This window comes from Typopeltis vanoorti, chromosome 26 (assembly GCF_054136105.1).
Source record: "Typopeltis vanoorti isolate ZY-2024b chromosome 26, IOZ_Tvanoo_1.0, whole genome shotgun sequence".
Lineage (NCBI taxonomy): Eukaryota > Metazoa > Arthropoda > Arachnida > Uropygi > Thelyphonidae > Typopeltis > Typopeltis vanoorti.
The window spans coordinates 23348427-23360904 of record NC_143574.1 but is presented as its reverse complement, the minus strand read 5'-3'; the positions used below and the strand labels follow the sequence as shown (position 1 = coordinate 23360904).

The window sequence follows — 12478 nt, the reverse complement described above, 5'->3', positions numbered from 1 at the left end:
GATTTGTGTATAATATATTTTTGTGATTTCAGATTTGGTCGTCGTCCTATTCTCCGCTTTTGTGTATCATTAATGATGGTAGCTGGGATAGCTGCAGCTTTCTCTCCTAATTTTATTTTTTTTAATGTGGCTCGTTTTTGCCTTGCACTGGGTGTGGCAGGCACTCAAAATACATCATTTTGTTTATGTAAGTCATTTATTATTTTCTTTTTTATATTCACATGAAAGAAATAATGAAATTAATTGTCAGATAGAATAAGTTATATCTCTTTACTACCACTCATAATATCCATCTAATGAAAGTGCAATGTCTGTATTATTGAAACTAGAATGTAATTTATATTATTACCAGCTAGCTATAACCCATCAAAAAATAAAAGGTAAATTCTAATGTGCAGACAGGCTTTGGTGTTGAGAAACAAATTACTGATATGGATAACTTAAGTGTAAAGTTTAATACTGTTAAAATGTATTAATTAACATGTATTAATGACTTGCAACTCTCCTTGTATAGTCTCTCTGTAAGAAATCTGCTCTTGTGAAGTTTTTTCTTTTAAAATACATTAGACACCATTGTGTAATGTATTTTAATAGCAGACCATGCCTTGGAAGGCATGGTCTGCTTGTCCATGCCTTCTGATCCTGTTCATCGATGCCATCTGATTGCACAGGATCAGATGGAGAAAAACAAAAGTGCTACACAGAAATCATAAGTCAGAGAGAGACTGTTTTTGGAATAACTAATTAATACTTGTTAACTCCTTCTTTATCCAACAATAGATGCCACCAATTGGGACTTTTGTTCCCTGCATTGTCTGTTACAATTTCAGTGTTCATGTACTGTTTTTGTGCTCTGAAGATGCTGGATATAATACCACCAAAACATCAGCAAATAAGTAAATAAATATTAATGTTTTTCTTATTATTCTTGTATTGTCAGTTAAAATCATTAAATAAACTAAACATGAATGTCCATTATAATAAGCCTTTTTACCTGTTTAGTAGTGGTAATGTTGTGGCTTTCAAGAGGATTTGAATAAGCAGAAAAGATAGGCACATGAATGGCAATATCATTTAATATAGGTAAATATAAAGTTTTGAAATTTGGATCCACAGATGGGATGCTTCACTCACTTGGTTGAGGCATCATGACATGATGGTAGATAGAAATTTGAAGTTTAGATTGACATAACTGTAAAGAGTGTGAAGATAATCCAGAGGATTGCTGCAATATTGAGGATGATGCCAACCAGCAGATAAAAGGGTAGTGGTTACATAGTATAAAGCCCTGATCAGACCACATCAGGATTACCATGATGAGATCTAGTCACTGGGGTTCGAAGGAAGTAACCATGAAGAGAGCACAGAGGCAGATAACAAAATTGATATCAGAACTGTGCATTGTTGGTTATGCGAATAGACCGAGGACATGCAACCTATAAAAAATTTGATTGATTGAAGATGAAGGCAGATAAGATTGAGACATTTAAACTGTTGAGTGGATTGATTGACATTGGAGGAGATTTTTTATATCGTAGAACAAGGACAGAGGACCTCGAAGTTTCAAAAGGAAGTAGTAAGTAAGAGAGAGGGGGTGAGTAATATTTTGCAAGGAGAGTGGTATAAGCATGGAATGCATTGTGTAAGAAGGTGATGAAAGTGCAGACAGTAAATGATTTTCGGAGCCAGTTTACCTGTTTTGAAGGACAAAGAACTGGAATTTCCAGAAGGAAAAAAATCCTCCACCTCCGCATGAGACCGGCTAACTTTGAAAATCCTGATAAAGGTTCTTCGCATCATAAACAGGATTCAAACCCATGTCTTTCCAAACAAATGACTTCGTCGAAACCAGCTGAGGTCTGGAGACTCAATCATGTTATGTAAAATAAGTGACATGAAATAGTATAAAGTCAGAAACAAAATGGATGAAAAGTATTCTACGTTTTTGACTTCCTGAGTTGTCTTGAATACTGTCTTCAAAATCTGGTTTTGTCTATGGCAGGCCTCCCATAATGAGTCCTATGACTCCATGGAGGTCTGGAATAATAGTAATTATCCTGAATGTCAAATTTCAATAAACTATATCCATCCAAATCAAATGAATACTCAGACAGTCAAATGAACAAAACTCCTGAAATAGATACTTATACTAATAGCTGTAATGGAACATGTGCCCTAAACATATTAAACCAAATTTCACAGCTTACACATGTAACAAAAATTCTATATAATTTTTGTTACATGTGTATCTTCAGGACTGAGGCAAGGTGGTGCATCCGTTGGCAACTCGTAGCAAAGGTGGACCAAGCTCTCATCAATCCTTGTCTCAGCATCTCTCCCACCATGCAAATCACATCTCCTTGCGGACATGTATAATGCTATGCATTAAGAGAAGGGCCGGACCCAGAAGTGGTGACATTAAGGCAGAAGCAATGGAGAGGTCATATTTACCTATATGAGTTGCCAACTGGTGTACCACCTTATTATTAAATTACTCTGAATTTAGAGAAAGATGTTGGCAACTCGTATAGGTAAATATGACCTCTCCATTGCTTCTGCCTTAGTGTCACCACTTCTGGGTCTGCCTCCCACTGACGAGACCTCAATAAAGGTCGAAACCGGGCTGGGTAGTGGCCCTTCCTTTAATGCATAGCATTATACATGTCTGCAAGGAGATGTGCTTTGCATGGTGGGAGATGCTGTGACAAGGAGTGATGAGAGTTTGGTCCACCTTTGCTATGAGTTGCCAGCAGATGCACCACCTTGCCTCAGTCCTGAAGATATTTTCAGGTGCAAACTTTGTTTGCTCACACTTGGATAAAGGATTAAACTGAATGTATTATAGTCTAACCAAGTGCAAAATAAACTTCCAAGTTCATGTAAAGATTTCTCTCATTATAATATTGCACCATTCAACTTTTCCAGTTGAATGATGCAATGTCCCATCAATTTTTTCAAATGTGCTGCAGAGTTGTTTGATTGTTTATTATCTCATAAACAATACTATTTAAAGAAAGTATATTAAATATCCATTTTTTACCCAAATATGTTGAATCTGTAAAGTTTCAAAAGTGACAGAGCTTATAAGAGTGCAACTTTTGCATTAGAATTGCCTAGTAGAATTGCCACCGAATAAAAAATGGAGTGTATCCCTTATGCACCTGACTGAATGTCACTTATGTAAGATACAAAATAATGGATACAAAAGACATGAAGTTGCTGCAGTATTGAGATAGGGTTTTTGTCCTCATAAGTTTTTTTTTTACTTTTCTTTGAGAAGAACCATATGAACACCTGCTAGGTTAGTGAAACCTTAATCAAATACACTAAAGAAAAAAAAATATATATGGGCTTTTGGGTAAGTCCATCATCTTTTAAGTAGTGCAATACTTAAACAACTCCAATGCTGAAGGCTGTACTCTCTTAAGCTCTCTGTCACTTTCAAAACTATAGTTTCAAGATATTCGATTTGAAAAAATACTATTTTAAAAAAAGGATATTTAATATCCTTTTTTAAATTGTATTTTTTGTTTTTATTTATTTTTTAATTTAATTTATTTAATTTTGTTTTTAATATAATTTTGTTTATATGCACATTTATTGTACAAAAGCTGTACTGTATTTGAAACAAGTTTATTTTTTGCTTACAGTAATGGAAATATTGGCACCAGAATATCGAACACGGGTAACTTTTGCTTTCTCATTTGGTTGGGTTACAGGACTTTTGATACTGCCTGGTATGGCATATCTTCTCCGTGATTGGATGTATCTAGAAATTGCTAGCACGTTAGCTGGAATTGTATTATTGAGTTATTGGTAGTAAGTACTGTATAGATATATTTAATCTATTCACATGTTTAATTTAATCAAACTCATTTGTATAAAATCCATACTGCTATTCTTAGTATTCATGATACAGGGTAATCTCTGTAATTTTTATGTAATATATGACAATCAAGTTTTAATTATGTGAAGAATGTTTATTACAAGTATAAAATTCAAGAAACTTTTATTTATTTAGAATATGTCTTTTTTATGTGTCCATAGTTTGTTTCATTGAAGTTTTGGTTTTTGAGGATTGAAACTGATTGAAAATTATTATTATTATTATTATTATTATTATTATTAAACAAGACCTCATGGAGTCAAAGACTCATCTAGGAGGTTCTTTTATCTCACACACATCTCATCATACCGGGTCTTAAACACATTCAAACTCCTTGCAGACACCACACTCTCAGGCAAGGCATTCCAATCATTCACAACTCTGCACGAAAAAAACCTGCCTCTCACTCCCCTACTCACACCCTCTTTATACAGTTTCCAGGTATGACCTCTGGTTCTCCCCTGATCTCCCACTATTCTCTGTATAACTTCTCCACCATTGATCCTATAACAACCCCTTACCAACTTGTAGGTCTCTATCATATCTCCCCTCTTCCTTCTCTCCACTAGACTCTGCAAATTACATCTTTTCAATCTTTCCTCATACTCGACATTCCAGAGGTCAGAAACTACCTTAGTCAGTCGCCTTTGGACCCTTTCCAACATCTCTTCATCCTTCTGAAAACCAGGTGACCAAATCTGGGCACAATAGTCCATGTGTGGCCTAATCAAAGCCTTATACAATGGAACAAGAATCTCCCTACTTCTACACGTCAGTGTCCTCCTCATCATTCCCAGAAGTCTTTGTGTTGTCTTCACAATTTTGGCGATGTGTCCCCTAAATTTTAGATCCTTATCCACTATCACTCCCAGATCTCTTATTTCCTCTACTTCCAACAATATATTCTCACCAAGCATAAATTCTGCATCCCACCTTTGTTTTCCAAATTTTAAAACCTTACATTTTGCAACATTGAACTCACATCCCCATTTGCTTGCCCAATCACTCAATTTATTCAAGTCTTCTTGCAAGGCCACAACATCTTCACTACTCTTTATGGTTCGTCCCAACTTTGCATCATCTGCAAACAACTGAATATCTCCATCCAAATCTTCGCCAATATCATTAATATACAAGTTAAATATACAAGTTAAATTGATGAAACTGTAATTTAGGTTGTGCTTATTGCTATAGTGCATCTAAAATTCTTTACTAAAATTACTAAATGAAGACCAGGGATATTCAAAATGTAAGTAGGGTTCTGATGAATACATGTATTATTTATGTAAAATTTTTGCTGATGGCTAATACTATAGCAATACTTCAAACTAAGTCAGTGATCAACATTCATATATAAGGTCAGGTTCAAACTTACTGACCATACTACTCATTTTTTTTTTTTTTTTCATTTGATCCATCTCTGGTTTTTGAATAGCCTTCCTCATACTGTTTTCTTCAAGAATGAAAATCTGTTGTGTGTGGAGGTTGATATGTGAAGTTACTGAAAAAAGTACAATTTTTTTGTTGGAAAACTGAACTGCAGAAAATCTAATTTGAGGAAATAAGTCAAATTTCTAAATGATTTGTTGAGTTTGAGTTCAGGAGGTGTATGAAGCCAACAAATAAATGCACAGAATGAAACAAGGAAAGCCGGATACAGGAAAGGGTTCATGTTAGGCAGTGTCTAACTTGATGTTGAAGCAAATATAAGCATGGTTACCACCTTTAAGGTGAAATGAATTGCTGAGAAATAGTGTTTAGGTGAGTGTGAGTGAGTACTTGAAGAACTTGACTGGAGATTTGGTAGGAATTTTTTTTAATGTTTTATTCATTTTTTACAGAATCTGGAAACCCTGCTCTAGATACCAAACATGGAACTTTTATATGCAGACTTCTGTGAGGAAAGAATATATGTGGATTTATAAGGCTGGTGATTATGACAATCTTAGGAGACTGCTTGGAGCTATAGCATGGAACGAGGAGTTGAGCAGTAAGGAAATAAATACTGCTTGGGAACTGACAAAGAAATACATTACAGCATTAATGTGTGAATATATTCTGAAGGCCAAAAGGATGAATAAGGTAGGTGTAAAATGGATGAATGAGGAGCTTAACACGTTCGCTGCCACGCTACTCAGTCATAGTTTGTTCCCGCACGCCAAGCGCTTTTTGCGTCTTCAAGGTCACTACGAGTAATCTCGTAGCCAGCTTATCAGACAGAATTTTGTTTCATACGCCAACTACGAGTAATCTCGTATCACTCCCATCTTCAAGGTCACTACGAGTAATCTCGTAGCCGGCTTATCAGATCGAATTTTGTTTCATACGCCAACTACGAGTAATCTCGTATCATTTCCATCTATACATTACATGTGCTGACGCCAGTGTTTATTGCGTCTAGTTCAGTTTTAGTTTCTAGTCTCTAAGAACCTTCAATTTCGCCATGACCAGTAAAAGAAAACTTACTGATATAGAAGTAGAAGCTTATGCTAATATGAGCAATGATGAATTTCATGAAATATTTGGTTCCGATTCTGAAGATGATCCTACAGACGACTCTAGCGGTGACTCTGATGATGAAGAAACTTTTGAAGATGAAGTTAGCAACCAGCCAAATACATCAACATCAACTTATTGGGAAAATTCAGAAGAAGAGCCCCACAATTTGACTTTGTTGAAACTGCAGGTTTTAAAATTGACACTGGAAATTTCAGTATCAAAAGGTTAGTTGAACTTTTCTTTTCTGAAGATTTTCTCACAATTTTAGTAGAACAAACCAATTTATATGCTTTACAAAATATTGAGGACAGCCGAGTTTAAAATTGATTTACAAATTACGATGTTATACTACGGATTAACTTGCGCTTGGCATACGAGGTTGGTAATCGACATACGAGTATACTCGTAGTTGGCTTGTGAAGCTCATATACGAACTACGAGTATACTCGTAGTTGGAATCTGAGGCATATACACAATATACTATATTTTAGTTGAAATTATTTCTCTTCTGCCAAGCCCCCAGACATGCTCTCCACTTTATTCAGAATCCAAGGGTCCAAATTAAGGTAATTATACAAAGGGATAACTTATGTTTGGCATAGGAGGTTGGGAAATCGACATACGAGTATACTCGTAGTTGGCTTGTGAAGCTCATATACGAACTACGAGTATACTCGTAGTTGGCAGTGAATGTGTTAAGCATGAAATCTGGAAGAAGAAGGTACTTTGGAGGTAGTACAAGATGAATAATGGTAATAATCAGTTACATGAAGAGTACAAAAACAAGCCAGGAGAGTGACTCAGTTAGTAGGGAAAACAAAAGTGCAGTATGAGTAGAAATTGGCAAATCAGGTGAAGTAAAACCCTAGAGAGTTTTTTTAGATATGTGGCAAGTAGAAGGAAGAATGATTATGGTAAGATTGTGTTAATGGATGAAAATGGCAAAATGGTAACTTCTGCAGAAGACATTGTTGAGGTATTCAGTAATCAATTTATAAGGGTGTTTCATCCTGATCAGGGTGGAATCATGAGCAACTTAAGTGTAGAATGGGTCAGTTTTGGGACCATTGTTGTTCAGTTTGTATGTTAATGATAATGGGATGGATTTAACTAGTGATATGCAGCTGTTTGCAGATGATTACAAAATTAGGGAGAGCAATGCAGAGTCAAGTAGATGTTATAGTGTTACAGGAGGACTTGAATAGATTGCATGAATGGACAGGTAATTGGAACTGTCAGTTCAATGTTGCAAAGTGTAAGGTTTTGAGATTTGGTAAGCAACGATGGGATGCAAAGTACACACTTGCTGGGGAAACTTTAAAGGAAGAAGTAGGGGAGATGATATCTAGGAGTGATGGTGGACAAGGACCTGAAATTCAGGGTCCACACTGCAAAAGTTGTGAAGACGTCACATGGATAGTGGCAATGATGCAGAGGACCCTGGCATGCAGAAATAGAGACGTTACGATTCCTTATACAATGGCATCATATATATAATTCATCATATATGGATTACTGTGTACAGATTTGGTCACTGAGTTTTCATGGTGACGAGGATATGTTGGAAAGGATCCAGAGAAGATTCACAAAGTAGGTCAGTGGTCTTTGTAATGTGGAGTATGAGGATAGATTGAGAGAAGCTGCAAAGTCTCTTGAATAGGAAGAAGAGGGAGGGATATGATTGAGACATATAAGCTAGTCATGGGGTTATCAAGTTGACATGGAAGAGATTTTTCATTGAATGGGAGTGGGAGGGTAGAATAAGAGGCCATTGCTGGAAACTGTATAAAGAGGATGTGAGTAGAGGAGTGAAGAACAGATTCTTTGCTTGGAGAGTAGTTGGTGAGTGGAATGTATTGTCTGAGTGTGTTGTGAATGTAGACATATTGAATCAGTTTAATGCATGGTTGGATGAGCATTATGTGCAATAGTGTGTACCTCCCACGATGAATCTCTGACTCAATGGAGGTCAGAATCTGAAAACAAACCCCAACTCAACATCACCAGAGTTAAAGATCGGTACTATCAACGTAAGAAGCCTGAATGGCAAAGAAATGGAGCTAGCTGAGGAATTAGATAAGTACCAGATCGACATAATAGGGGTGACTGAAACAAAAAAGACCAAAACTGGTGAGATCTTTCTGAGCAATAAATACAAAATGTTATATTCAGGCAATGACAATCAAGGAAAAGAAGGAGTAGCCATAGTATTCAACACAAAATACGAGGCTAATCTTCTTAAATGGCCGTCAGTCTCAAGTAGAGTAATGTGGGCAAATATGAGAATGGGGAACTGGACAATGAGACTTATTTGTGCCTATGGTCCCACAGAAGGTTCTACTAAGGTATAAGTGGAGGAATTTTTTGAGGCTTTAGAAAAAGCAACTGACACAATGAAAAAGGAAAAGTTGGTCCTTGTTGGGGATCTAAATAGCAGAGTAGGAAATGATTGTGAGACATACAAAAATATTTTGGGAAAATTTGGAGAAAAGAGCAAAGCTAATAATAATGGCAAATATCTGTTGGATTTCTGCTCAGGACATGGACTGCTTATTACTAATACCATGTTCCAACATAAAAATGTGCACAAATTCACATGGAGAGAAGAGGCTAAGAATAAGAAAAGTCTCATTTACTATGTTATTGTTGATAGTGATGTTTTCTCCCTAGTGCAGGACACCAGAGTGTACAGAGGATTTGAAATTGGAAGCGATCACTATTTATTCTTGAGCAGGATAAAACTGAATTTCATATTGAAAAGAATAACATGTAAGAAAGTTTTAAAGCGAATAAAAGTTGAGCAGCTCTCAGATGTGAACTGTAGTCTAAAATACAGAAATATTATTGAAAAGAAAATGAAAGAGTTTGAGAACAGGAATCAAATCTTGGAGATTCAGTGGCAAACTCTGAAGAAAACATTGATTGATTCTGCCAGAGAGGCATGTGGTGAGGTTGTGTGCAAGGAAAAAAAAATCAGAACTCCCTGGTGGACACAGGATGTTAAAGAGGCAGTGAAGGAAAAGAAGAAAGCATATCAAAAGTTCCTGGAAAATAAGTCAGCATTTACTCTTACAGAATACAGAGACAAATGTAAGAAAGCTAAACAGTGTGTAAAACTAGCTGAACAAAAGTCATGGGAGGACTTTGGCAAGAATATAGAAAATAAATATCAAGAAGGTGGCAAAATATTCTGGGGGTTGTTGAAGAAACTTAGGAATGGAGGAAACAGTGCTGTAAAAGGAGTTAGAAATGATAAAGGTGACATGAAAACAGGAGAAAAAGTTATCCTTGAAGTATGGAGTAATTACTTTGAAAAACTGCTAAATGAAATAAGCAGTGATGACAGCACAGTGATAAAAAACACTGACCAGGCATGCAGTCAGGAATACATATCCATACTTGAAGTAGAAAAAGCCATCAAAGGCTTGAAATGTGGAAAGGCAGCAGGAGTAGATGATATTCGACCAGAAATGCTGAAGTATGATGGTATAAAAGTCTTACAGTGGCTGCACTGCATAGTTCAGAAAGCCTGGACAGAGGGACGAATTCCCGATGATTGGAGTAGAGCTCTCATAGTACCCATATATAAAAAGGGAAATAAAACTGAATGTGAGAATTACAGAGGTATTTCCCTACTGAGTGTTCCTGGCAAGATCTATGCAAGTATACTTGAGAAACGGTTGAGAAGAATTGTGGAAGAAAAGCTTGGTGAAGAACAAGCTGGATTCATGCCAAATAGAGGCTATCAGGATCAGATCTTCACTTTACGACAAATAGTTGAGAAAGCATGGGAATATAACAAAGATCTGTATTTAAGTTTTGTCGATTTGGAAAAGGCATATGACAAGGTGCCAAGAGAGAAGCTATTCAATACGCTGCAGTTATATGGTGTCAATGGGGCATTATATCAAGCAATACTTAGTCTTTACTTGAGTTGTAAGTCAGCAGTTAGAATTGAAGGAAGTACAGGAAGATGGTTTAATGTTAAATCTGGTGTGAGACAAGGATGTACATTATCCCCTCTGTTATTCATTATCTATATGGATCACATTATGAAGGAATGTGGTATTAAACCTGATATCAAAATTGGAGATGTTAATGTCAGCTCTTTGCTTTAGGCAGATGATGTTATACTTCTAAATAAATCCGCTACAAGTCTGCAAGATTCTCTGACTAAATTGAATAGCTGTTGTAATAGAAATGGTATGAAGGTCAGCAATAAAAAGACAAAGTCAATGAAAATAGGCAGAATCATTGAAAATGTCAACTGTGTTGTGAATGGAGAACCTGTGGAACAAGTAAAACATTTCAGCTACTTAGGCACGATTTTTACTGAAGATGGTAAATTAAATATAGAAATAGACAACAGAATCAGCAAAGCTGGTATGGTGGGAAGTCAATTGAATAAATCCATATGGTATAAGAGAGAAATTAGTCGGAACACTAAATTAGCTGTATACAACACAGTGTTCAAACCAGTTTTAACTTATGGATCTGAGAGCTGGGTCAGAAGTAAAACACTTGACCAAAGACTAGAGACTGCAGATATGAGAGTCCTGAGAAAGATTAGAGGTGTGAACAGATGGCATCAATGGCAATATCATATTAAAAATGAGGATATTAGGAATGAACTTGACATTGTCAGCATCCAGGAATGCATTAGCAGAGCTAATCTCAGGTGGTATGGCCACTTAAATAGAATGGGAGAGGAAAGATTAGCAAAACAAGTGTTCTCTGCCAGGTTGGCAGGAAAACGACCCAGAGGAAGACCAAGATATAGGTGGATTGATACAGTACAAAGTGCCTTAGACGATAGAAATATAAGATCTGATAATGTTGGAGTCTTGACAAGTAACAGACTGATTTGGAGGAAAATTGTAGATAGGAAGTTAGTAATGATGTAATTTTTTCATGTAGTACTGTCATATCCTGTACACCCCCTTGAGGGTACATGGCAGGAATTTGATGATGATGATGATATATTTTTTTCAGTCTGATTAACTATTTTATTATGAATTTATGAATAATATGAATTGTTATGAATTTGTATGCATGTGATACATGCAGAATTATAATACTTTCATTTCTTGTATATAAGAAAGAAAAGCTGTGGACATTGCCAGAATAAGTTGTGTAAATGACCCTAGGTTCAGTACCATAGATATGTTGCTAGTTATCTCACACAAATGATTCTGCTGACACCATAGCGGTTGCTGTAATAATCACAATAATAATATTCATGGCTCTTTTGACACATGGCATAATGGGTGTCTCCTAGCCTAAGGCAATCAGAATTAGGAGTAAAATTATACTAATAATGCAGTTTAAATTTTATTGCAGCTAAGTGGTTAGGAATAATGCTAATCCTATTCAAAAATTGAATACTTTTTGTTATGTGTGTTAAAGGGATATAATCATATCCGTGTGTTGAGCCTTAAGTGCTGTGAGGACATCATGTTGGAGACTTAATGTAATGTTTACAGCACTAGGAAAGGATTAAAACTCATTTTAATGCTTCCAATATTTCATCTCATTCATCACCAAGCCATCTTCAGGGATTACAAATAACTCTTTTGTAACACACATGCACACACACACACACACTCAAATACAACACAATACTAAATGAAACACGTTGGTGACTCTAAAGTCCTATCTAGGTGGTGTGCCCTCTATGGGGACTTGTAGGTAGCCTAGGATGTAAAGTGGGATCCCTGATAATAAGTATTTTCCAAATTTTGGGAAGTTTTATGCAACTGTATTTATTTAAATTTGGTTGATTTCTGAGTGGCACTGCAAATTCTAAAAACAGTCCTTTTTTTTTAATTTACTATGGTGGAGCATAGTGGTTTTTCTCCAGGAGATCTTGTGGGTTGTATCCAAAATATGGTCTGCAAGACCAGATTGACCATAGTTGTGATTGCAGTATCATTTGTGTTCGAAGTAAGCCAGCTTGCAGGAACAGGGTACTTTATATACTCCAGGCACTGAGAGAGGGGAGGGAGTTGATTTTTTGGTAGAATGGAGAAGGGTAGCAAGTTTACAGTAGGGCCTAAATGCTGTGTGGAGGCTGTACTCCAGATATTCCATTAA

The 12478-nt window shown here is 36.2% G+C and overlaps 1 protein-coding gene across 4 annotated transcripts in view; it reads left to right on the top strand.

The window, feature by feature from the left end:
- Window positions 1-12478, top strand: part of LOC150092412 (organic cation transporter protein-like) — a 248564-nt gene that overhangs the window by 156867 nt on the left and 79219 nt on the right. For all 4 annotated transcript variants that reach the window (XM_090414999.1, XM_090415000.1, XM_090415001.1 and 1 more), the window contains 2 exons: window positions 33-187; window positions 3651-3819. In XM_090414999.1, the coding sequence (XP_090271125.1) occupies window positions 33-187; window positions 3651-3819 (324 nt within the window). The remainder of the gene's footprint in view (window positions 1-32; window positions 188-3650; window positions 3820-12478) is intronic.